The sequence below is a fragment of the Poecilia reticulata genome, chromosome 4 (assembly GCF_904066995.2).
Source record: "Poecilia reticulata chromosome 4, P_reticulata-male-v2, whole genome shotgun sequence".
NCBI lineage: Eukaryota > Metazoa > Chordata > Actinopteri > Cyprinodontiformes > Poeciliidae > Poecilia > Poecilia reticulata.
The window spans coordinates 21,482,108-21,508,520 of record NC_088833.1 but is presented as its reverse complement, the minus strand read 5'-3'; the positions used below and the strand labels follow the sequence as shown (position 1 = coordinate 21,508,520).

The 26,413-nt window shown below is 38.7% G+C and overlaps 1 protein-coding gene across 1 annotated transcript; it reads right to left on the bottom strand.

Moving 5' to 3' along the window:
- Positions 1 to 1,914: 1,914 nt before the first annotated feature.
- atp8b3 (ATPase phospholipid transporting 8B3) lies at positions 1,915 to 26,413 on the bottom strand. Its single transcript, XM_008407124.3, has 29 exons — positions 25,609 to 26,413; positions 25,368 to 25,436; positions 25,033 to 25,256; positions 24,518 to 24,609; positions 24,301 to 24,414; positions 23,441 to 23,539; positions 22,776 to 22,837; positions 20,697 to 20,769; positions 20,416 to 20,486; positions 19,704 to 19,795; positions 19,453 to 19,611; positions 17,756 to 17,844; positions 17,474 to 17,667; positions 16,236 to 16,444; positions 15,972 to 16,003; positions 14,842 to 14,998; positions 14,003 to 14,191; positions 13,783 to 13,895; positions 7,673 to 7,840; positions 7,340 to 7,451; positions 7,166 to 7,241; positions 6,936 to 7,059; positions 5,902 to 6,088; positions 5,565 to 5,788; positions 5,408 to 5,491; positions 5,086 to 5,310; positions 4,341 to 4,479; positions 3,983 to 4,113; positions 1,915 to 3,176 (listed from the first exon to the last, which is right to left on the bottom strand). The coding sequence occupies exons 3-29, from the start codon at positions 25,055 to 25,057 to the stop codon at positions 2,982 to 2,984; spliced, it is 3,435 nt and encodes a 1,144-aa protein (XP_008405346.1). The 5' UTR covers positions 25,058 to 25,256; positions 25,368 to 25,436; positions 25,609 to 26,413; the 3' UTR covers positions 1,915 to 2,981.

Genomic DNA, 26,413 nt, shown 5'->3' with positions numbered 1-26,413 from the left:
TGTTTACTTGGAGTTAATCAGAGGGACACACACCGATCCGAGCGGCCTTGAATATGCCTGTATGTTTTGTCTACATGCTTTTTCTTCAATCTGTGTAAATGTGTTCATTTGTACCTTTGTGGAAGACGGTGTTTTTTTCTCTTTTTTTTTTCTATTTTACGTTCCATTGCTATGGGTTGCAATATTTGTCATGCAAAAATCTCAAACCATTTCTTGCCGATTGACTGACCAACCGACAGCGGAACCACGTGGCAACTCGGCGTCCGGCCCGGAGCGTTTCCCGCGTTTTGCTGTCAAACAGCATGTCGCGTGGGGCGACGTCTCGTGACCGGACTCGACGGGTTGCCCTGGCGGGGCCGATGTAGAGACACCCCCAGTCACACTGTGCTCTCCCTCTTCTGTTACCTGTTAATCAATCAGAACCAAGTGTCTTTGTGATGGTAGAAGACAATCAGTTTCAAAACAAGAAAAAAGGTAGAGAGAGGGCAGGCCAGTGGGAAGGAGGAAGGGGAGGATAGGAGAGCAAAAATCACGGGAGAAGAGGCTCTCTGGATCGTGGCGAACTGCAGTGTGCGACTGCCAAACGACTGCCCCCTCTCGTCCCCCCCCCCATTCACTCAGATATAGTCATCTTTCATCCCATTGTTGGCAGAACTCTCACTTCTTCACCCTCTCTCGCTCTTCGCTCTGCCTCATCTCCTGCCTCTATGGAGGAGTACAAAAAAAACAGAGAGCTGCGGTGCAAAGACCATGCTTCCCATCACCCACCGCCCGACTCCCGCTGATCTAATGATGATGTAGCCAGCCGCGAGGAAATAAAAATGGCTCCGGTTGGTGGCTTTTGCACAGAGAACTATGCAAACACCTGACCCTCCCCAATCTTAATCGTTGCTGCTGGGTCAGAGTGTATAACCCTCAAGCCCCGGCCACCCCCACTCTACATTTTAGCACTCACTGTTTGACCCTTCACCTCTGTTCATCCCGCCCGTCTCATGAGCTGAACGAGGGTGAAGCAGCACCAGTCGCTCAGCTAGTTTTAGCCCTGAGCGGCCAGAGATGAAGCGGCACTGCAGCACCCCGTATTTTCACTACAAAAGCCCCAAACTGCCACTGATGCCAAAATGGAGCCCCGTGCTGATGTTTGCAAGTTGACCCTCCTCCTTTCCCACCCCCCTCTCCCTTCCACTTGTCATGGCTCCACTGTCCCACAATGTTTGACTGTCTTTGTCCCCCAGCGCCAAGGAAGGGCCACAATCAATGCAAAGACACTTAACATTGTTCCTACTCGAGTTTACAAAGTCGTCTGGAGAGACGGTGGCTTGTACTGCACTCGGTCAGACTTACAGATACACAAACAGACATAGGCACATGCTGCAGAGGGTGAATCTGCCCCTTTGAGAGTGTTTTCTTTTTCTTTCATTTTCTGAAACCAAAGATGAAATCAAAGGTGTGACAATCTGGCTGCCAAACCTGGAAGACAATACTCATCTTTCTGGGCTGCTCTACGGGTCTTGTGATTTACCCGGCCATGTGGGACATTCCACATCTTGCACTTAAAACGCACACATGTAGACACCCATAGCCTGGTCTGACATGGACACAAACACACATCCCGCTCGCGTAGAAAAACGGGGAAGCGACCCGCTCGCGTCTGACCAGAAAGCCTCTCTCCCATCCTCCTCCCACTGCAGAAGCCGGAGAGCCTGTGGAGGACTTTTAGTTTCACTCTAGCTGAGACTCTTGAGAAGGTAAAAAACCTGAGTAATAACTGTTACAGAAAAATAAAAAAAATCTTAAAAAGGATAATATGGGTAAAAAATTGCGTGTTTTGAAATAAATTAACAAATAAAACAATTGTAAAACAAAGTGGGGTTGTTGATTTATTGTGTGTGGATTGATTGAAAGACAAGTAAATACGTTTTCTCTAATAGTTTTATTAGTAAAACGGGGCTAAATGAATTATACTAAAATGCCATATACTCCCCTTTAAAATACAGAGATTTAGTTGTATATGCAGAGACAATTAACATTACGGTTTTCCAATAAAACTTTAGAAATATTACTAACTACTCATGCAGAAACAATGGAATCATGGTAGCTAATCTGACTTTAAATTGATCTTTATAAACACAAACAAACAAGGCAGAGGAGCTACAGCAATAGTTCCTGGTCATTTTGCCTTTTTGCCAATTTCTACTCTGATTTCTTATCTATACACACAATTTAATCCACTCCCATTGCCATTTTGTACCTGCAATCAAGCCATTTTATCTCTATTTTCTTTAATCATAACCCATCTATTTTTTGTTAAGTATTTTCATAAATTATAGAGATAAACTGTAATAAAAATTGTGTGCAGGATTTTATTTAATCTTGTATTACTAACTGAAAATATATTGCATCCTAATCCCTTTTACTTTTGGTTCTGATCCACGATCAGGTCAGTTTATTCTGCTAACATATGGCGGATTATAACTCCTAATCAAACCAGAATATCTGTAAATGACGTCCAGCAACTTTCAGCCATCAGTTGTCAACCCCAGCAGGTACAAATTGATGCACGGTCAGTAAGTGAGGTCTTTGCGATTGGCAGCTCCATTTTGTAGCAGAAAATGTCATGAAATGTATAAAAAAAAATTTTAAAGATACAAAATGGCGAAGGAATGACCAGCACTCTACTACAAGACTTATTATCCACAGCTCTGCAACAAATTGTTCTTGCTTCAGTAGAGTGAATGCAGACTGGACTGATCACTAATCAATTATAAATTAACCTGACTGAAAAGTTATTCAGGGTTCTACACCTGTTCACCTGCAAAGCCTGCATCGGATCTTCTGTGACAGATAAAAAGTTCCCAGGCCCTCTGTGGGGCACCGCATTCAACTTCTTATCTCACGTTGTATCTACTCTGACTCAGAAATAGAAAGTCTGAAAGCACTTTGGCACACCACCACGCAGAAGCATTGCTTAGACTTTGACCTCAAATATCACATAGCTTTTTACTTGTAGATACTTTCTCTTCCTTTAACGCCTCTGCTCTGTGGATGCTAGTCGCTGAATGAATGAGGCGTCCAGGTGCGGCTCCCTGAGAGATGGCGTACGATGACCGACGGAGTGATGACCCTCTTGCAAACCTTGACCTCAGCTCCACTGGAGGAGGGGATGAGTTGTGTATCTGCACATATACATAGAAAAACAGATCAGGGATTTTTTTTTTTTAAACCAACACCCTCTAAAGCAGACTAGCAATTTTTACTTTCCCCAAATCAAGAAAAGTGTGTGAGATTCAAAAAATAAAAACAGGTGAAGGAGGCAGGTTTTTTCCTCGTTCGCAAAGACAGGAGCGTTGTTGTTCGAAATACTTTTTCCTTGAAGTCAAGTTGGAAACATAACGCCAAGGGAAGGAAGAGCCTGAAGGTGAAGGAAGAATACACACTTCTTGCCACAGCTTACAAGATCATTTGAACAGTAGTGAGTAAGCAGCAGGAGCATCAAGAGACCGTGGGTGTTGTTTGTGAGCACAATTTCTCAGGTAAGAAAACGTATCCAACTGAAGTTTTGACTTTTTCTGTGCATCACCTCAGAACAAAATGTCCGCTGACGTCCGCTGCTTTATCAATAAATCAGCAACCAGTCTCTCCAAATGTTGTTCCTTCATGATTTCCCACAATAATTAGCCACGGTACAAACTTTTTTTTCTTTCTTTAAATTAGAGCCAAATTATCCACAGATTGATTTCTAACTACTTTTCCATTTCTATCATGATTACCTTCTAGCGATGTTTGTTTGTGTTTTCTGATGAATGTCTTTATTTTATGCTTCTTCACACATTTTTTAAACTTTTCATATGGAAATTACCTTGAACAACAAGCTACAAGCATGAACAAAAATCAGAATTTGCAAAATCTGTGATACTTTTCTCTTGATCTTCTATTGAAAAGTCTGCTGTGTATTCTCAAAAATTACCCAAAGATGTCCCACCTTGTGTTTGTTGTGCACACTGAGAATGACACTGAAGGCGTGAGACGTAACCGAGGGCAGAACAGCAGCCCAAGCTGTGAGCAAAGCTGTGAGCCACACCACTGGATCAATGAAGGCCTTTTCAGACACACCTGGGGGGAAAACAACCACAGCAGTCAAAACCGGCCGCTGGAATACCAACAAATCAACCAATTTATCCACGAGCATCAAAACAATTACAGAAAAACAACATTTTTTCCTTTTTAGCTTATTCTTTGCGTTGTACGTGATTGTTCTGTGGATGCACCTTAAGAGTAACACCAGGCATAATTAAAAACTAAATTAGTAATGAGAATAATCTGAAAACTGCAAAAAATACCAAGGAAGAAATAGTCGGCGGGCGAGCTCTGAAAAAGGCGAGTGCTGTGTGTGATTCTGCTACAGATGAAGAACATAACCACCGAGACGCACAGAGCTGCAATGCTGAACTTTGTCCAGTATTTGGTCAGTATCACAATCTGACAAGAAGAAAACAAACGAAGAAGAATGAGTCTGGATTTATGTGTAGGGCAAAAAGACGCTTCCTGTGAAAAAGACATGTACAAAATTTTTTTATCATTTCATTTTTAATGTGGGACATTCAAATCCGGAAGAAGATAACTTTACATTACTGCAGATATTAACAGAGAGAGGGGGTTTAGTTGTATAAGTATTTAGAGCATGCACAAATGATGCATAAAATATTTTGTGACTGCACACATAAAATCTGCCAGAAACGAACAGCAAGTTATCAATACAGTTGAACGCTAAAAACAGACAAAGAGGAGAGAAAAGCTCTTCCTCGACCTGTTTTATTTACACTAAGATTAAACTGAATGCTGTAGGACTTTTATTTAGCAATAGTGGCCTTTGAAGGGAACTGGCTACGCTGGCACACTTTTCAGTTTCTTTTTCTTTTCTAAGAAAAAAAAAAACATAATTAAATCTTTCTATGCTTTCCTATCTGCTTAAAAATTGTTCTTTACTTCACGGAAAGAATAGCATTCCAATAAAAATAACTTGTGGCTGTAACATAGCAAAGTGTGAGAATGTCCCCGTTACTTTTGGCAAAAAGCGATCCTGACCTCAACTGTAACAGCGAAGGTCGCAGCCATCGAGACAGTGACCGCCATGGTCTGGTAGTCATAGGCCGTGTTGTAGAAAACTCCACATGGGATGAAAAAGAGAACAAGAGACATGTAGACCGCATACAGAAGATACGTGACCAGCTTTCTAGGGCTGGAGAGCTCCTTCTTCTGCCCACTCTTGTACAGTTCAGGCAATTTCAGGCTGCTCTCTGCACTCACATCCTATTAAACAAAAATATGCAGCGGTCGCTGTTAATAATTTTCAGATTTATCCTATTGTGTGGTTGACAAAAAAAAATAAAATAAAAATCTGACTGACCTGTTCAAAGAAAGCCATGCACATCACCGGCGTTGCAGTGTAGAAGACAGTGTAGAGAGCGATGAACCACGTCTCGTACAGAGACTGTGGGGAAATTATGGTTGGTCTCGCCGTCATGAGACATAATGTCACACGGTTTTGTGAGTGTGTTCCTAACCTGAGCACTGAAGCCATTGAGGATCCCAAACCAAATGTGCACAAGAGCAAAACCACAGGTCTTAAACAGGAAGTAGCACAGGAAGAGGGAGATGCGGCGATAGGACCAGCGACCGTGGACCAGCAGCAGTCTTTGCAAAAATCTAAACTGGGACACAGCAAAGTCTGCGTTGTGGACGGCCTGACCTCCCTCCCGGCCAGCCAGCCCCACTCCAATGTGAGCCGCTGGTGTTGATGGAACGATGTGGAAAACATAGTAAGATAAACACAGCAAAATTAGTGCAGTAATTTTCTTTGTTTTTCCCCATGAACAACCATCTGCTACTGAACAGACTTACTCTTGATCATGTTAACATCATTGGCTCCATCACCAATGGACATGGTGATGGAGGCGGTGTGCTTCCTGACCAACTTCACAATCTCAGCTTTCTGAGCAGGCGTCACTCTGCAGCACAGCACCGACTGACACTGCTCCGCCAGGCTCATGAAGGACGCCCCCCACTCTGGTCTCTCCTCAAACTCTGCCTGGGGACAGACACAATCAAGCAGCTTAGAAACTGACTGACATAAAAAACTTGGCCAAAGCACTAAAAAAGGTTTTTATAGGTCCGCTCGGTAGTAAAAAGCGAAGGTTGGAAAATGTCTCATTTTGTATTCAGTAAAAGTCACCAATGTTGCATCCAATAAAAATGCTCTTTGAATATCAAATTCCAGCAGAGCTGCTGTGGGAAGGAGGCAGGCTGGTGGAGAACAGCACTCAGGGGGACAAAAAGGTTTTCTGAGTTCACCAGAAACTTGCAAATGTGTTTTAGATTAGTGTTTTATTAAAGTTTAAACTACAAATGGTGAGAAAGGGACATTTTTATGACTTGGCAACTTGCAAATATTATTTTTTTTTTATATATAAGATGCAAGAGGAAGAAGCTGAAATCAAACCAACAACCTTCGGATTACAAGAAAACCACTCCTGACCACAAGCTTGACACACTCACCAGCTGAATGTGCTTGAGGTATTGTTTTCTTGACAGTTTTTGACATTGTATTCCGAATATCACATTTTCTATCCAATGTTTTTTTCTTTAAATTACAATGGTTAAATCAAGAAAGACCTTAAAATCATTGTTCACTTTGTTTGTGTGTGACGAGTACGAGTTCTGGCAAGTGAAAAATTATACATTTTTGTTGGATTTTTGAACATTTCCAAATCCCCTTTGAAATAAGTACAAGGTAAACTACGTGTATCGAATTCTGCATGCCTTCAAACCCCGCGTATCTAAAACAATGCACGTTTTCAATAGAGAATCACAGAAAAAAAAACCTGATCTATGAAAATATTATATGTTTTTTATTTACTGTGTAGGCTGCAGTTTACCAGTTCAGATCCGGTGAGGACCACAGAAGTTTTTGCTCTTGCCATCTCCTTGTGTGTAGCCCACAGCTCTGTCTGCTTGGCTTTGAAGAAGCTGACCTGTGGGTCTGCAGACTGGAGAATCTGCCTGCATGAGCAAAACAAACAATGATCAATGGGATATCAAGAACATGTGCGTGTGAGTGTTCCTGGGCTATTTGCTTTCATTTTATATTTCGTGTATGAACGCAGACCTGAGTTCCTGCCACTCCAATAATCTGCTTTCAGGGTGCAGCAGCTTGCAAGAGTATCCGATGTTCACTGCGGTTTCTGAAGGCACATGCGGTAGAAGTTAAGAAGAAAAAACAGAAGCCTAATGAACGGTTATCTCTCTTTTTTTTCATTCCTGCCATGAATTTTCCCAATACCTTTTTTGTCTCCAGTCAGCACCCATACTTTAATCCCAGCCTCTTGAAGAAGAGCGATTGTCTCAGGAACTCCCTCCTGGAGCCGGTCCTCAATTGCCGTCACTCCCAGAAGCTACAACATTGGTTACGTTTAAGAATTTTTTTTCCCCCATTTTATTTATGGCGGATTTCAAAATAATGAGTTTAAATGCTACAAGAAAAAGTTTCCTTCTCGAAAAACAATGCTGAAATTGCTCAGAATAATAATAATAAAAATTTTAAAAAATCAAGCTATTATTGCTGATTAGATCAATAACATGTTTTCAAATGGAAAGAGACAGAGAAAAAGGGCACCAGCAGATCTCTCTCCATCTCATCGTACAGCTTCTCCAGCAGGGTGTCACGCTCGCAGGTCGCCATGGCAGCAGACAGGGCCAGAGTCTTACTCCACCGCTCCCACAATGCCTCAGGAACAGATCGAACCGCAACACACAGCGTCCTCAGACAGGCCTCGGCAAACAGCTGACAGAAGATGAGTTAATAAGATTTTACAACAGGCTGCACTTCAGTTCAGTTGTGGTGCGACATTTAAGGCAAACAGGCAGGAAAAAAAAATCAGACTCGTCACTAAATACTAATATTTTACCTTATTAAAGTATTTATACTTGTTGAAATATTCAACATAATGTAACATTTAATCCATCAACTTTATGATATATATATATATATATATATATATATATATATATATATATATATATATATCAGTGACGTGCGGTCAGGGGAGGCAAGTGAGGCAGAGCCACACCTGTCATCATGGAAAAATAATATATAATAATAAAATCATTTATAAATATATTTTCACCCTGTGGTTTGTACTATAAAATACCTATTTTTCATTTAATTTAACCAAATCTGATGTTATTTTTCTTCAAAATCACTGAATTTTCGCATTTTCCCATTCAAATGGTTAGAAGCGAAGCCGGTGAGGCAGCAGCGAGCTGAGCCTCACCTGGGGCTGCGCAACTTCTCGCTACCTGCACTGGTTGCCATTCTATGAGAGCATGCTCCTCCTGCCTGTACATCGCCAATAAAATTATTAAAAGTAAAATTATTTAATGTATGAACAGATTTTCCATAATTTAGCTTATGTATTTAATGTACTGTGTTTTTATTGTCACCGACTGTGTATGTAACGTGTTTCGTGTGCTAAGGAGCGATCAGAAACGGCAGAGAACAGACTCGAGGTGAGGCAGGCAGTTCTCGTGCCTCATCGCTGGGGGCGCTCATGAACCCAGACATTGTGACTTCACAACTGCAGAGTAAGAGACAATAACAGCGATCTAGCCATACAGAAGCTGCGCTGACACAGAGAGCGAGATAGACGTGGTTTTGAGTTGTACTTTAACGGTTTCTCCCTTTGCTGTTAAGCACAGCACGAAATTAATAATATCTACATGTCTAACTTTGATTGAGATAACGGAATTATTCTGCAGCGGCGGCGCGGCTAAGCATCACATGTTAAAGAATGGTCTTTTTGCCCTCCAGCATTGTACGCATGCGCGAAATTTGTAAATCCAATTATAATTAAGTTGGTGCCTCACCAGCTATAAACCTCACCGCACGTCACTCATTATATATATATATATATATATATATATATATATATATATATATATATATATATATATATATATATATATTTTTTTTTTTTTTTTTACTGGAAACAAGTATGTGATAGAACATTGAGACCCATATAATTGTGAAGTAGAAGGAACCTGATTAAGTTTTTTTTAAATTTAAAGTTATTTACAAATTAAAATGAACTAAAACACAAAAAGTATGATTAACAATGTTGCTGGATCCCACACCCTAAAACAAAATGCAACCATTTACCTTCAGATGTAAATAATTAGTAAAAAGAATGCCAATACATATTGTTTATTCTCAGTACAAATCTAGCTCTTCTGTGAATGTCCCAGATGTTAAAGAGCATTAATGAACAAGCAGTGTCGTGAGGAACTAGGAATTCACCAGGCAGGCAGGGAGAAAGTCATGGAGAATTTTAAATGGGCTTAATGGCCTCCTTTCAAAATGGCATCTGTGAGGCAGCTAAAGGGGTTTCCTGAGTAAAGTGCAGCTCCTACATGGCATGGAGGTAATATTAGCTCAGGGGAGCTCGCCTTATGCTCAGGTCAAAGGTTTAACCTCAACTCGTTGTGATGGATCCTTGAGCAGCAAATGGAGACAGGTCGTCTCATAAACTGCTGCAGGCCAAGCAAAAAGCAGCTGGTTAACGTGGGAGCAGATCGTTGTTGCCTTTTCCACTGTGAAACATGTGACAGCATCATGCTGTGAGGAAGCTCTTCTTTACCAGAATTGGAGACATACAGATAGATTTAGTTAAATACAGAGAAGCTCATATCGCATTTTTCCATTTAATTTTGTATCAATTGCCGTTTAACCTCACAACTATAAACTGCCTTATTTGTCTCTTAAGTATGATTTAACATTTTAAACCTGATAGATTGATGAAAAATCCTACTTAAATTAATCGCTTTAATATACCATTGTCATTCTAAACTTAATATTTAACCATTAAAATCCCTGTTTTAATCCCAAGCCTTCTATTCATCATGGTGCCTAAAATGATTAAGTGATGCAGTTAAAAGGGTTAATAGTTTGAGTCAGGCAGAACTGATCTGACCATTTCCATAGCAACGATCAGAAGCAAGACATTCCCCCAGAAGTACAGTGACTTGTTGTAGCTATGACCTCATCTATGACATAGATCTATGTCATAGATGAAAGAACATCTGAGGTTCTAAATGCTTGGATCTCAAAACAGGAGGTCATTTCAAAGCAGTTCATTGACTCTTTGCAACGTGTTTGACCAAGATTTTAAGTATGGCGCAGGTTTTGTTGTCTCCCCTCACTTTCGGTGCTGGATATTTAATCAACACTGGAATGAGGAAAGTTTTTAACACACTGCTTCCAAGAATCACTTTTGATATAACTAGTCATAAGGACGACACGACTGAGTTCGATGAGTTCGATGACTATCTATTCAATCCTTCATCAACAAGGAATAAAACCATGGAGAACTCATTCGAGATAACTAGTCATAAGAACGATACGACTGAGTACGATGAGTTCGATGACTATCTATTCAATCCTTCATCGACAAGGAATAGAACCACGGAAAATTCACAGCAAACTTTCCCGGCTGGGAAAGTTTGCTGTGAGACTGCTGAGTGTAAAAACTCAACTGCGCTATCAAAAGCGACTTTGGAAGACCTTACCCTAAAGAGATCTGTCCTTGAGGCTGAATTGGCCAAGTACAGAGAGCAAGCTTTGAAAAGTTTGATGCTTGAGAAGAGAAAGGACTCTGAAACCCTCACCTGTGTGCTACAGAGAAGAGCAAAAGAACAGAACATCTACGGTGTACGAAGACCTACTGACATAGGCTACGTAAAATATGAGCGAAAATATCCTGCATTATCTTAACTGACAGCTTGTTAAGATTTTTGCAAGGTGTTTGACAAAGGTTTTAAGTATCGAACAGCAAACTTTCCTGGCTGGGAAAGTTTGCTGGCCTGATGGGCTCATCAGGCTATTGTGGGAGTTTACAAGACCCGACCCACGAAGAGAGATCTGGCCTCGAGAACGATTTGGCCAATCTCAAACAAGAAACGTCCCCGGCTGGGGAAGTTGGTGATGAAAAAAAGACTACTGAGTGTAAAAACTCAACTTCTGTGCTAACAAAAACGACTTTGGAAGACCGTACCCAAAAGATATCTGTCCTTGGGAACGGTTTGCCCAATCTCAAAGAGAAAATTTCCCCGGCTGGGGAAGTTGGTGATGGAAAAAAGACTGCTGAGTGTAAAAACTCAACTTCTGCGCTAACAAAAACGACTTTGGAAGACCGTACCCAAAAGAGATCTGTCCTTGGGAACGGTTTGGCCAATCTCAAAGAGAAAACTTCCCCGGCTTGGGAAGGTGTTTGACAAAGGTTTTAAGTATGGAAACTGGCAGATTAGTTTCCATACTTAAAAATGAAAGGCCAGCAAACTGGCCCATCAGGCCAGTTTGCTGGCCTATCAGCACACCTATCAGGGACTATGTGTGCTGGCCTATCATAATAATTATTAATTATAATAATTATTAATTATAATTATAATAATTATTATAAACTTTATAATATGATATAAAGTTGTTTATAATAATAATTATTATTATTCTTAGTAATATTAACAATAATAATAAAAATAATTATGTTAATCAATATAATAAATAATAATTATTATCAAATAATAATTTGATATATTGATATAATTTATTATATTGAAAATTATCACTATTGATAATAGTGTTAGCAATATAATAACAATGTTATATTTTAACATTATTATTGCCATTGTTTTATTCATATTAATATTCATATTAATAAGAATATTAATATATTAATATTCATATTAATAAGAATATCAATATATTAGTATTTTAGTCAATATACAATTAATTATATAATAATTAATATACTTAGCAAGATAATAGTTATTATCTTGAAATGTTTCTGAAATGTTCAGAAACATTTCAACCCGTTTCTGAACTACTAGTATTATACTAAAATGATTATTATAATTAATCATAATTATTGTTAATAACAATAATAATAAATCATTATCAATATAATAATTATAATTAGTATTACTTATATTGATAATTATAATTAGTATTACTTATATTGATAATTATTATTGTTACTATTTCTAATCATAGTAGTAATATTATATAGTTATTAAAGCTATTGTTGTTTATTATTAAAAACAATAACAATAATAACATTAAATTATAATAACATAATGTAATATTATTATTAATTATATTATTAAATTATATCCCCCCCCCCATTTCAACCTGTTTCTGAACTGTATGAAATGAAATTATAATAACACGGTCATTATTAATATTGTTATAACTGCTATTGTTTTTAATAATTATAATAGCATTATTATTAATACTATTCTTATTCTTATTATTATGTAGAATAATATATATATTAATAATACATATTATAATATTATATAATAAATATATTATATTATTTAATATTAATAGTATAATAATAATAATAATAATAATAATAATAATAATACATATTATTAGTATTATTATAGTATAATAGTAGTATAATAATAGTGCTATTATTATTACAATAATAATAGTACTATTATTATTATTATTATTATTATTTCAAAACACTAATAATAATAAAAAAGTTCTTTAACTTTATTAAAGAACAAGAAATTAATCAACAAAAAGTGTTGAATGAATGACCCAACACAATAATCTCAGTAATTATTGTTTCAACAGGGTGTTTTGCCAATTCTGTGCATTTCAGTTCCATTACCAAAATAACTAGCAGAGCAGGAGTTTAAAATTAACTAATCAACCACGGCTGTATTCAGGGGAGCGCTAATTAATAATCGCAACATAAATATCAAGGTTGAAAACCTAATATCGTAACGAACTGAATGTTATGTTTTTAACATAATCTCTGCTCGGGTCGAGCTCGGCTTGTGGTGGTTCCCATGGCAACGGGTGTGCTTAGATGACAAAGGGAGAGAAAGAGTAAAAATAAGCAGTGGTTTTGAGTTGATCTCCTGTTCGATTTGTTTTACCTTTGTTTACCTTTGCCTTGGCGCATCACAGCCGCTGTAGTTTCTGAACGTTCAATAAACGACAAATTTGGACTAATTACCTGCATATATACGTCATTCACGACAAACACGGTAAATATGTTTCATTAAGTATTTAACAAACAAATGGCTTCTACCGCGATAATTATGTGAAATGAAATTAATTGTCTAATAAAAAACTAGTTTGGTGCTCTCTGGCGTCTTGCTTTGAGCTCGCAAATTGTTCATGTCTTTACATACCACAGTTAGTCAAAGTTAGTTTCTTCAGTTTTCTCCGGCTCTGTGTCTCTGTCTCTAGGTCTTTAACACTGCAGCTGGATCACTAGTGAGAAACTTTCCTCCCACACCTTCCAATGGTGGGGATCATAACAGATTCAGTTTCAGACCCATGGTGACTCACTTCTCCACCAGTTCTTTGTCTCTCAGTCATCTCCAAACTTTTCTTTGTCCCAACACTTTTACTCAGATCAACTCTCTCTTATCTTGATTTCTGTCACCCTTTAATTCCTCTAGTTTTTCATCCTGTTCCTTGAAATATTTCTGTCCTTTTTTTCAGTAGTTTGCAATTGAACTAACCAAGAACTGTCAGAAACAAAAACGCACAGTTTTTTGGAAACTTTACTAATAAAGGGAATTTTTTCCATTGATTTTAAAGTCCTAATAAGACCCAATAGTGTTTGTGGTTCTTGTGCAATAAAATGGAAAGAAACTCACTTGAATTCAAGAACGAATCAGATTAGTAAGAAAATTAAACTGCTTAACCTCTAATGCCATTTCAGTGCTTTCCTGATGTGGACAGTTCTTCTGAAGTCTCTCCAGTATTACTACATCCGCTCCTTTACAGTAAAGTTTCAACCCACCCTCTGGGTCACGTACTACAGAAAAAAAGAAGAAAAAACATGCTTTGTTTAGGCAAAATTAGTATTTTATTAGATTCAGAATATCTCTAAAATAATAATAATAATAATAATTCTGCTCCTACCTAGGACAGACATTCGCCTCCTTTTGCTGGTAAAGTCCAACAGCGCCAGCAGCTGGTACTGGCGAGTGGCACCCAGCTCTGAAACAACAACAAAATCTCTTGTTCTGGAAAGAAACACCCAGCCAAGCTCCCTGGCAGCCCCAACAAGAGTTTCTTCATCTGGTGATGCAGCCTGGTAAACCGGGAATCCTGGGAAAATATGGCCAACACACAAAGTAAACCTGTAAGCATCGGTCTCTGCAGATCTCAAATAATCTGGGACTGATTTCATAGTGCAGATGATTGGAATTTTTCCACTTATAAACATTTTAAAATTCATTATTTAAAATGTGAGAACTCAATACATCTATCTATCCATTCATCGTCTAAACCTGATTATCCTTGCTGGGCCTCAGCAGAGCGGCAGAGTTCACCCTGGACAGTCCGTCACAGGACAGCACAGAGACACACATGACAAGCCACCATGCACACGTAACCTACGGGCAATTTACACAGATCAATTAACCAAAAACTCCTGTTCTTGGACTGGACCTGCAGCAAATCTATCCATACAAATGGAGAACATGCAAAGTCCAATCAAAAAGAGTCCATAAACTTCTTGCTTCAAGCCATCACTTCTGCATTACACAAGACGTGTCTCGTGATATCTAGGAAGTAACTGTGAAGTGACAGGAAGTAAAGTCATGAATCGCTAAAGTCACGTAGTTTCTAAAAGAACCCACAGGAAGACAGGTGTTGCTTCAAGACTGATGACTAACAGTGTGGGGTTTTTTTTATGTCTACTGGAGAACCAGAGTTGATAAATGTAGAAATGAATCAGCGCAAGCAAGAAAGCTCACCTTCCTTCCATTCGGCCATGACGGTGTGACACAGAGCCAGCGCAGACAGAAACTGTGTGGCGACTGGACACCGCTGTCCTCTGAGCGTCTCCACTAGTGTGGGAGAGAACATGCGCAGGCCACCGCTGGAGAACGGGTTCCAGCTCAAATCCATGGGCTGGGAAACGAAATTGGGAAAACGAGCAAGTAAAAGTTGTTACAGAATACCTTGTGATCAAGTGGATTCAATCTTTGACGTTATTTATTAACGCTGTATAAAAGGACAGATTTGTCATTGACACTGAATCAGATTAAACCTTCTCAGACCAACAAGATTATTTCTATTTGATAATTCCAGAATAATAAGATACATTTCTGTAAATTTTTTTTGAAACTCTTAGTTTAAAGTCAGAATTGTACATACTTTTTCTTAGTATTTGGTCAAATTGCCTTGTAAAATGCATGACTTGGATATTTGTTATTTGTGTCCTTTCACAAGCGTCTCGCAGTAAATTTCCTGAACATTTGGTTCATTCCTCCCGACAGATCTGACGTAACTGCAGGTGTGTAATCCACGTCGCTCATCCACATCCTTCCAGCCTAAACATTTCAATTTTGCTCTAATCAGAGAGCAGGACGCCTCTAAATACAACTGCAGCGAGAGAAGGACCTTTGAGAACTCCTCTCTGGGATAATCTCTATAGATCAGGAGAGTCAAACTCCACTGTTCCTCCTACTTTCACTTGTGTTTCTGCTTCAACACACCTGAATCAAATAGTTTGATCATTAGCAGGACTCGGCAGTACTTTGCTGAAAGCTGGGAGATAACTCAGCCATTCGATTTAGGTGTGTTGGACCAGGGAGACATCTAAAAGTTGCAGGACATCAGCCCTCAAGGATTGGAGTTGGACATCTAAAAGTTGCCCTCAAGGATTGGAGTTGGACATCTAAAAGTTGCAGGACATCAGCCCTCAAGGATTGGAGTTGGACGCCTCTGCTTGATCCTCAGTTTAAATATTGGACTTGCAAAACCTGGATTTTCTTTACTGGCTCATGTGGAGGCAAATGCAAACCTTGCTTTTTAGTTTTCCTGCCCAACCAATTGTTTTAGTCTAATGGAGACTGAAACTGTATCTCGGTGTGTTCGGTACCTTTACATCCTCTGCACTGACTGAGGCGTCACCTGTGGGAGTGGAAAACATTTTCTGTTTACCTGACTACTAAACGGCACATTAAAAATCTTAACTAAATATCTGATATGCTTTTTAAAATGCTGGTTAAAAAGAGAGATAAAATAAAAAGAAAATAGACAAATGGTCTCTGCCAAGAACTGATGGATACATTTTTGATTTTGACACATAACACAGAGTAATCTTCAACCTGTGAACCTGTAATACAAAGCTCATCGTATTTACCGTAGATTTGTCCGGCGACGCAGCATTGTCTGAAGAGCAGGCGGTTCTGGGTCAATGTGCCAGTTTTGTCACTCAGCAGGTAACCTACTTGGCCGAGCTCCTCACTCAGAGAGGTATTCCTGGCCTCTGCAGGTTTGTCTGTCTGCTGCCAGTACATCTCCAAATCCCAGCCAATAAACTTGCTGTGAATTGTGTGTATCACCTCAAACCTTGAGACACACATATAGAGTAAATAAACTCATTAGGAATGGTTTATGTTGGCGCCATGTGGCTCAGTGATGGAGGCGGCACGCGGCATGCAGAGGATGTAGTTCCAGGTGTGGCTTACGCTCTGTTCTAATGAACAAAGATTTTGAAAACCAAAAAAATCATAGAAAAATAGACAGAAGCATGTCAGTCACAGGGGCAGATTTGTTGGTCAAACAACTCTCTGGAAAAGTGTTTCGGTTCGAAGCAAATATTTATTTATAAAACTTTTAAGCCTAGATAGAAAAGACAAATAAAATACCTAAAAAAAATAATAGATTTGATTTGTTGGTGCCACTAAGGAGATTATTAATCTGTACGTCAAAGTCATGGTCCAAACTATGAGCTGCCTTCGAGCTTTTTTATTTGAAACAAACTGTCAGGTAGATTGGGATTGTTGTGAGTATAATATGCAAGTAAAGGTAGTTAGAAAATGAGGCAAAGGAACCATCCAATACATCTCCAAGTCATTTCTGATCACATTGTTTGTCACGTTGTAATGACCACCAAGAGAAAAATATCTAGAAGAGCTTCACTATAGAAAGAAAAACACAAACAGGCCAGACATGTAGAAAAGCTTTTAAAATTTATGAAGAGAATCTTTTAGATTGAGAAGACAACCTTTCAAACCATTCATGGACAGCTTTTATAGTTTTTGTTTCTTTTGTACAGAGTTTTAGGATTAAGGCGACTGACTCTCTTCTCAGAATTTTTACTTTTGATTTCAGGAGATTTAAGTTTAAAGATTAAAGTTTAGAGATGAAAGTCAAAATTCTGAAATTAAGAGTCAGATTTTTCTTTCCTAATTCTTTCCTAATGGCCATAATTCTCTTCCTTAATAGTCTTTGTTTACCCCAGGAAAATATATTAAAAGCTACACTTATTTTATTTCGACTGTATTGACATCCTATCATTATTCTTCTCTATGCATTGATGCTTACAAAACTGACGATCTACTAAATATTCCAGTGGATCCAAATCATGTTACTAACGTGATGTAGAGCGCAATGGGCATGGCCGGGCTGAGAAGGATGATGTAACTCCAGTAGACGAGGAATCCGTTGTAAGCTGGGTTGCCGTCGACCACCAGAGCAGACAGGAACGATGTTTGGGTCATGACCTGATATGAAGACACGCCTGCACCGATGGCAAGGAGCAGAGCAGCCAGCAGAACCGACAGGACAATCTAGTGAACCAGAATAAAGACAAACAACATTTATAAGAACTCCACAAGTCGCTACTTGCTTGTCTCCCCCTGTCCTTCACGAACTCACCCCGATTACCACTTTGTTGAAAACTTCCTCCAGTTGAGTTCTTTTTACTCTCAGTTTCCCGCAGTTTCTCAGGATTTTTGTGTCTGCGCCTGGCGTGGAAAAAAACCCCAACAACAAACAAAACAACAACCGTCATCTGCTACCTCTGCAGCACGATTCAGAAGACCACTCTGCAGTCACAGGGTTAGAGTTCAGGGCCTTGCGCCAGCGAGACTCTGCTGATGTACCCTTGAGCAACATGCTGAATCCCCTTAGCCCTCCGGGGACGTGTGACCCCAACGCGAAGGTCGAGTGAAGAGAGAAGTTATCTCACGCAGATCAATAAGGTATAGCATTATGCTTTCCAGAGATATTCTCTTAGACTCAACTCAACTATTTAAAGACACTGAAATTCATTTGAAAAACTGATATGACCGTTCAAGGCCAGAATACTTGTTGGAACTAACATAACACGACGTTGGATTTCTGATCAGGCTAAACTGAGGGCACACCACTAGGCAGTTTTTAGTTGCTGGTATAATGGCCATCTTTTAAAGAAATGTGACGGATCCCTTTAACTGCAATGGATTGGCGTCACGCAGCAGCTCTGCTTGGCCAAGCAATACCTGATCAATGATCACTTAGAGGACAGGGGAAGAGTGTAATCTCCCAGATTTTAGCACTTCACATTTTAAACTCAAAGCTGCAAGAGTTAAGCATTTAGTGTCATAATTAGATTCACACTCTGTTCTATTATTCATTGAAGTAAGTATAAACAGCACAGTACAAGTTAGTCTGAAAGAAACTGATCAGTTTGACAGCAGCTCAAGTCTGTTTCATAAATCAATTCCCCACCCAGTTTATTTGCCATAAAATTGTCGAATTTCCTGACTTGTAGAAAGTTTCATACCCAAAACGTCAGCAACAATATTAATAAATCTAGGTCTTTAAAGCTGCAGCATGTAACGTTTATTTAAAAAAAATGTGTTTTAAATTTTGATTAAAAGTATGAGACAGATAATCTGTAAAAAATAAAAAATTGAGCTCTGCCTTCTCCCTGAGCTCCCAGTACTAATTGCAGAAATACGCTACTCAGTCAGAAATAACCAGTCAGAGTCAGGAGGAGGGTCTTAACGCTGTCAGTCATGCTCATGCTCAACCCCTCTCTCTTAGTTTTTGCTAAACTACGACTGGTTCACTACAACATAGCTTGGCACAAATGCTAAGGCTAGTTAGCACAGCTACAGATAGTGGTGGATAAACTGTTTTCCTGGAAAGTCTACGTTGCTTCTCCATCATTAGCACCTTAAGCAGCATTGAATAACAGCACTAAAACACTTCCCCTGGTTTTTGATGGAGGGTAGTGCATTTCTTCAGTAGCTCAGGGAGGAAGTGAGGGAGCTTGATCTTTTCACAGGTTACCTGTCTCATATCATACTGTCACGACATCATGATGGTTTTAACAAATGTGGAATAAACATACTTTTGCATTAAGTTACATATTGCAGCAAAGTCAAACTGGTGCACCCAGTTCTGCTTTTAAAAATCAGAACTGGGTGCACCAGTTTGTGTGACCATCACTTCACCTTGAAACGAAAGGAGAGGCTCAAGTGTGTCTTTAAACACCCACATTTAATATGACATTCATTCCAAGGTGAGTGAATGCGCACCTTTACCAACACCGTATCTGTTATTTTAGACTTAATACTGAACTCTACCGGTGTATATCGTCAGGCCGTAGGCAAAGTCTGTGTTGCGTAGGACTGTTCCCCGAAGGAGGACATGTTCGTTTTCCAGGAGGAAGCACTCTCCTTGCCATTGTAGCTGACCTCTGAAAGTGTACAGGCGATTGTTGGGTTCCTCGCAGAGCACAATGCCTATAGGATTAAATGTTCACCGATTAAATTGCGCTCTTCTTTCAAAAGAGAACAACTTGGACATTTAGCCAGAAGAGAGGATATTTATTTACCATTAAAGGCTCCAAGGGCCTCCTCTGAAGGGTGAGAGGTCAGCTCATTATGTGTTGCGTCCAGCGCCTGCCGGTATTTAAGGTTGGTCTCGCTTGAAGAAGAAACAGATAGTTATTTAAAAATTAAATCATGCAGTCTCTTAAATAATATAGGGGATTTGCAAGTTTCAACCTTATGAGATAAAATAGCTGGACTTTTGCATCACTCAAAGTGAAGAGGCTTGTAAGGTGAGTAAAATAAACCTCCAAAGCTCGTTATGAAAACTGCAGCAAATTTTTTTGTGAGATTATACTAAAAAAATGTATTATAATTTTTATGTAAATAAATGTAGATTTAAATAAATCTACACTTATTTTATTTAAATGTAGATTTAAATAAATCTACATTTATTTAAACACTTTCCAATGTCATTAGTGGGAGTGCCAAAATTTGGAAGTGCTGTCTATCTATTATTCTTTCGCTTGTTTTTCACTTGCAAACATTTATGTTATGCTTTTCATTTTTGAAAGAGTAGTGTTGATTTGTGTGTACCGAGTGTCACATGTGCTGCTGTGAAAAACTGTTATTTCGTTTACTCGAAAAAACATACTTTCACTGTAAACATTTTCGTACGCGGTTTGAAAAGTTGATGTAGAAAGTCAGAACATTTTTTTTCACAGTCACTCTGCAGCTTTAGCAAACAGACTTATTGGTTTTTCCACATTTTGTTACCCATCAATATCAGCAGTCTCCACATAACACAAGCTATGAGGCTCAGAACTGGAGAGCAGAAGAAGATCAGCCTGGGAGCAAAGATAGAAATGTATATATTTATATTAAAGCAAATAGAAATGTTTGGTAGCAGAAAACTCTGAGCATAACTTATATTGCAGTTGCATTAGATTACCACACTTGCACGCTTTTTGTTCTATTCTGTCTTCAAAAGCAAATGAAATGATTTTTGAATTAAAAAAAAGCATTTCAGTTATTTTTTTATTAATTCATTGACTCACAGGAATGATTTGGTCTCTGCGGATCCTCAACACATCTCCAACACACACATCTTTCCACTGGGCTGTCATGAAACTGTAAGAAAAATAAAAAAAAATAAGGACAGTCTGTATTAAACTACGTACATGTATTAGATGATATATTTTAAAAGTAAAATTTTATATACATTTCATGTGTCATTAGGTGGATGTGTGGTGGATGGATGTACAAATTTTTTTGTGTATGTAATTAAAAAGCTATGCTGCGTATAAAATAGGAAATAACCAAATTAAGATTTATTAAGCTCATCAAAACATTCTACTTTGAATTCTAAGAACATTAAGTTTATAATTCTTTAAAATTATAAAGGGATTATTATTATTATTATTATTATTATTATTATTATTTTTAATTTTGATTGATTATACATGTAGTATTACCCTATGGGGTGCAAATGAATAAACAACAAATAAAGTTGTTGTTTATGTTGCATTCAACCAAAGTTTTAGATCAAACTTGGATACATAATTAGTCTTACTGTCTAAATTCTCTCAAAAGAAGACAAAATACTTAAAATCTGATTGTGTCAGACCAGTGGTGGAGAAAGTACTCAAAAAATGTACTTAAGTAAAAGTACAAATACACAGACAAAACTGTACTCAAGTAAAAGTAAAACTACCACATTAACATTTGTACTTAAGTAAAAGTAAAAAAGTACTGGCTTTTAAAAATACTTAAGTATTAAAAGTAAAAGTACTTGTTGAATGCATTACCTAATCACTAATATCATTAAGTGAACCGATCGTATTTAATTTGAATACATCAGAAATGTGCCATTTTAATGAACAATGCCACAGATAAAGCATGTTTTTATTGTGTTTACTCTGTAACATAGTTTAGACTTAGATATGTGATTCTATGCATCATAATTTCAGGGATGGAAACATCTGATCTCCTGTCCTAACATAACATGAACTTCACTTTTTTTGCCACTAGTGGCATTTATTTTGAAGAAATCCAACTGGCAGGGGATGATATGGAACCAAGGAGTCACGTAGCAGAGTTGTAGTCTAGACCAGACCACCAAACCCGAGACCAAATCTCGGCACCCCGCTACGTGACACAATAAAATTAAGTGCACCTATCAAAATTGCTTCTCAAATTGATCTGAAAGATCCACATTCCCATAAAAACACCTACATATTAAATACCTAGGGCTGAAATAAATTTAACCAATATGAATACAAACTTCATTCTGTTTTGCTTTTATCTCTGTGCCACAATCCACAGAGCTCTCCTGCGATTCCTAAAAAAAAATAATGCCCTGGGCCGTTGCCCATATTGCCAATGTCAGAAACCAGAACTGTCTGACAACAGACACGTAAGTCACGTTATTGCTTGGATTTTACGGCGCCATCTTAAGTCCCTGAACTTCACATTTTAATGGACAAAAAGCGCAACGCGACTTGGATGTAACGAGTAACGCGACAGTTTTGTAGAAATGTAGTTAAGTAAAAAGTACAGATACTGACTTTAAAATGTAGTGGAGTAAAAGTAGAAAGTACCCATTATTAAATCTACTTAAGTAAAGCACAGATACACGAAAATTATACTTAAGTACAGTAACGAAGATACTTCCCACCACTGTGTCAGATACAGTTCTGTTTACACGCACTTGGATGCTAAGGTCTTGAATGCTATGTAAATATTGGGCTTTGGGCAATTAATTTATATGAAATGTATTTCAGTTGTGCTTGAAAAAGTTCATTCTGGAGCAGGTTCCTGGTTGCTCTTTTGTCATCAAAAATGAACATTTTAGATTCATCTTTAAAGACCTAAAATTAATTTCTTTTATTTTTTTTCTTTTATTTTTTTTTTTGCCTAAGGGAAGTGAAGGTAAAATCTTCACTGCAGGAGAACATGCTTGTCACGGCCCTCTGATTTTCTCGGAAGCTGCTGTGCGTTTTTGCCCCTCTTTGATTCATGAAGGAACCATTTAGGGATTCACTCATTTACACTTCATTAGAGATTCATTAGTGGACCGTTTCAACCGCGATGCTGCACTGACTCCTGCGAGAATAACCCACTACCTTTGTCCTCACCTCTGGGAGACGAGTACGTCACAGGGTCGGGAGTTAATCTCCGAGTCGCAGCGTCGCCTTGCCTGCACCGTGGTGGAGACGCAGACACCGGCAGGGTGGGAAGAGTGGAAAAGAGCATTAGAGCCGAGCCGGAGACCGGTGGCAAAGTACAGGAGTTCAGAGTGATGGACAAGGAGCAAGCGAGAGGGAATGAGGGCGGCCATGAAGGGCTGAACAGGAGGAAGGAGAAAGGAGAGATGCCATTACGAGGCTCTACAGTGACACCAGCTGGGAGATTTACACCCTCCACTAAATGATTAGTCAATAAAGAGGGGTCAAGCAAGCGTTTCACCCAGAGCTGTTAACGACCGTAACTCACTGATGCACTTAACTAGAGAATTCTCCATGCAAAACATCACGCCTGCATTTAAGAGAAAAAGCTTTAATGATAGGAAAGAAAATTAATGCCATGAGGATGACTGCTTTTGTCAATGAGGAGAGGACGGGGAGTCAGTGAGGACAATGAAGGAGAGAAAAGGGAGGACACACAAGCTTGAGTAGCAAGAGGCTAAATGCGTGAGGCTGGTCATGAATACTGTGACGTGTTTTTATCAGCCCCTAGCATTTTTTTTATTATTATTATTTTTACCAGAAACAATCAGCTTGGATGTGATTGATCATCTTACCATGTCACTGGCTAAATCTTTGAGTCCTCTCACAGAGAGCACAACCAAGAGCGGGATGATGGTGATGTACCAAGGTATGGAGGAGATGGCAGGGACACACTGGAAACAGCCGTAAAGCAGAGATTTCAAAAAGTAAAATAAAAAAAAGCATACATACAATGTTGTTGTAGCTATTAGAACACACAAAACAGAAAAAAGTAAAAAAAATAAAAGCAAATATTTACACTCCTTATTAGGCAAAACACATTACAGATGCTGCATATAGAGAATTACAAAAGCATTGACCCCACTTTAGCGTTTCAATAATTTGTGATTTTACTAACTCCAACCTCGATGTATTTTGCTTTGATTCCATGAAGGAAAAAAAATCAGTTAATTCTAAGTACAAGTGCAACGATATTTGGTTTCTGAATCTCAAAACAACCCAAACACCGACGTAACCTGCGTGTCAAAGAAGGCGACACCAAAACAGAACTTTACAGCCATCATGGAAAACATTATGTAAAGTAAAAACAAAACACTCCTTTAGTGATTGCTTGGAGAGCTAGACTTGATTGATGGATGATAAGATTATTTTTCACTAAACAATTTAAAATCCATGCATTACTTCACTTCCACATCACAGTTCTGACCTATTTTAAGGCGATCTCAAAAATGTAAAAAAAAAATACCAGAAAGTTTGTAATTGTAACATGACAAAATGTGGACAGCTTGAAGGTGTTTCGGCACTTTTTTGCAAAGGACTTGGTAATACATACACATATTAACGTATATTCAAGTCTGAAGCCCAGCTTACAGCAGAGCGCTTCATTTAAGATTCAAAATGGAGCGAGAGGGGACAGCAGAGGTTTTCGTCTGACCTGCAACACCACCATGAGGAGAAAGTAGACATTAGCAGCTCGCTGGAACTGCTCAAACAGCGTCAGGGGCAGGAAAGTCAGGAGGGAGTACTTGTGGCTGCGCACCACATTGTCCTGGCAACAATAAGGAAGAGCAACATGGGGTTAGACAACGAGGAGCTCGATTCAGAAGACATGGGACAACATGTCTAGTGGTTTTGTGGAAGCTGAGACTTACTGAGTATCGTCCCCTGGTGAAGCACAGGAAAGATTTCCTCTGTTTGTGTTTGTGATAGCGACGGCTGTTTGCCTTCACCTCCCATGTGAGGCCTGATGGATGGAGGTTTTTTTCAGCTTAGAAACCTTTTTCCAAACAGCCCCTTAAAGCTCAATGTTTATTAAAGCATGTATTATATATTGATAGTGCATGCAAATAGTTTTGGATAATCATTTGCATGAAGATATGTTTTCAGAAACTTTTAGAACACACGAACAATGAAGGTCTCAAAGAAACGCAGACTTTGTTTTCATGAAGGAGCGGCTGACGTGCAAATATATGCTGCATAAAGATGATCCCTCATAACTAACAATTCAACCAGTTTGGATGAACTCGCACCGACGTTTCATGGCAAATTCACAATGCTTCAGTTTACTCTGTTCTGATTATATCCTAATAAGTATAACAGAAAAAGAAAACAATCAAAGTGTAAAATGAAAAAGAAAAGTAAGGATTCAATATCAAACTACACGTACCAGATTCGAAGTCTTCTTTGGACATCCTGCTCTGAAGAGTCTGACCTTTACTGCACTCTGGTTAAGTGGAAAACTGATTGATGAGATGATCTGAGAAGCTTTTGCAGTTTTGCGCCTCGTTGCAGGTGTTTAACAATACTACTACTTATACCACAGCACATTAAGAAGAAGATTGATGCTACTGATTCCCCTGCCAGCAGTCACTGTGGCACGCTAAACGACAACTGCAAAAACAAAAAACAAAATGTTACTATGGGGAACTAAAGACTAACCTGTGCTTGCCCTCTTTGTGCAGGACTTCAGAGAAATGCAGCAGCCTTCTCAGACAGACTTACTTTGAAAGTCGTGAAAGAAGCGTGAGGCATGAGCAGCTCAGATTCAGGCATTAAAATCTAACCTGCAAACTAAAGATAGGTTAGTCAGCACACAGTTTGTGAATTATTTACATGCAAAATGTAGAATTGCTACCAAAATCCATTTTTACATCTGTTATTCTATAACTTTGTTGTTTCACAAGACAGATAATATATAAAAAAAAAAAGAACCTACAAGAGTTAAAGAATTATGAGCCTTTACCTGGACTGCGCTAAATTCCTCGTTACTCTCCGGCAGCACAATGACATAGCTGAACTGTGATTCCCTGCGCTCCAGCGACCACGGAGAGAGATTAGCACGGTTGTTTTCATAACAATCCCGAATCTCCATTTGCATAATACAAATCATTTTCTATTCACTTCTCTCAGCATCATGCTCACCGCGCCTTTGTTGCACAGGTGCACACTTCAGGATTACACAATGCACTTTCAATTCACCTGAGGAAAGGAAGACTAAAGGAGGAGGAGCATCGTGTCTATAAACCTTTCAGAGAGCCGTTTAGTTTAATTCAACTCTTACGGTCATCACCTACTGAAAGAGATACGTAAAATCGACTGGGAGCGACTTTCGTGTTTGAAGGAATCACATTTTTAAAAGGCACAGCGAGTGATTATCAGCTGACCTAAATCTCTAAAAAATCTTAGAGAGTCTTTCCGGCACTGTGATAATGGCGCTTTTGTACAGTACAAGCACTGGGAGTATTGGTTTACAGGTGTGTGAAAGCTGTGAGGCTTTGTGATCAGGCAAACCCTTATTCTAATTATTTGTTTTCACAGATTTACAGCAACCTTTGCTTTAACTTTATTAGCATTATTCTCTCCTAGGCTCTCATCAAAATTAGTATAAACTATAAAAATGACATTTAAATATAAACCTTGGTTAATTATAGTTTATTGCCCAGTTTCTAAACTGTAAACAGTGTGGTTTCAATGGGAAAGGCTTCTCTTGACCCTTTGTCACTTTATATTTTTCCATAAAAACAATACAATTGGGAAAAATACAACAT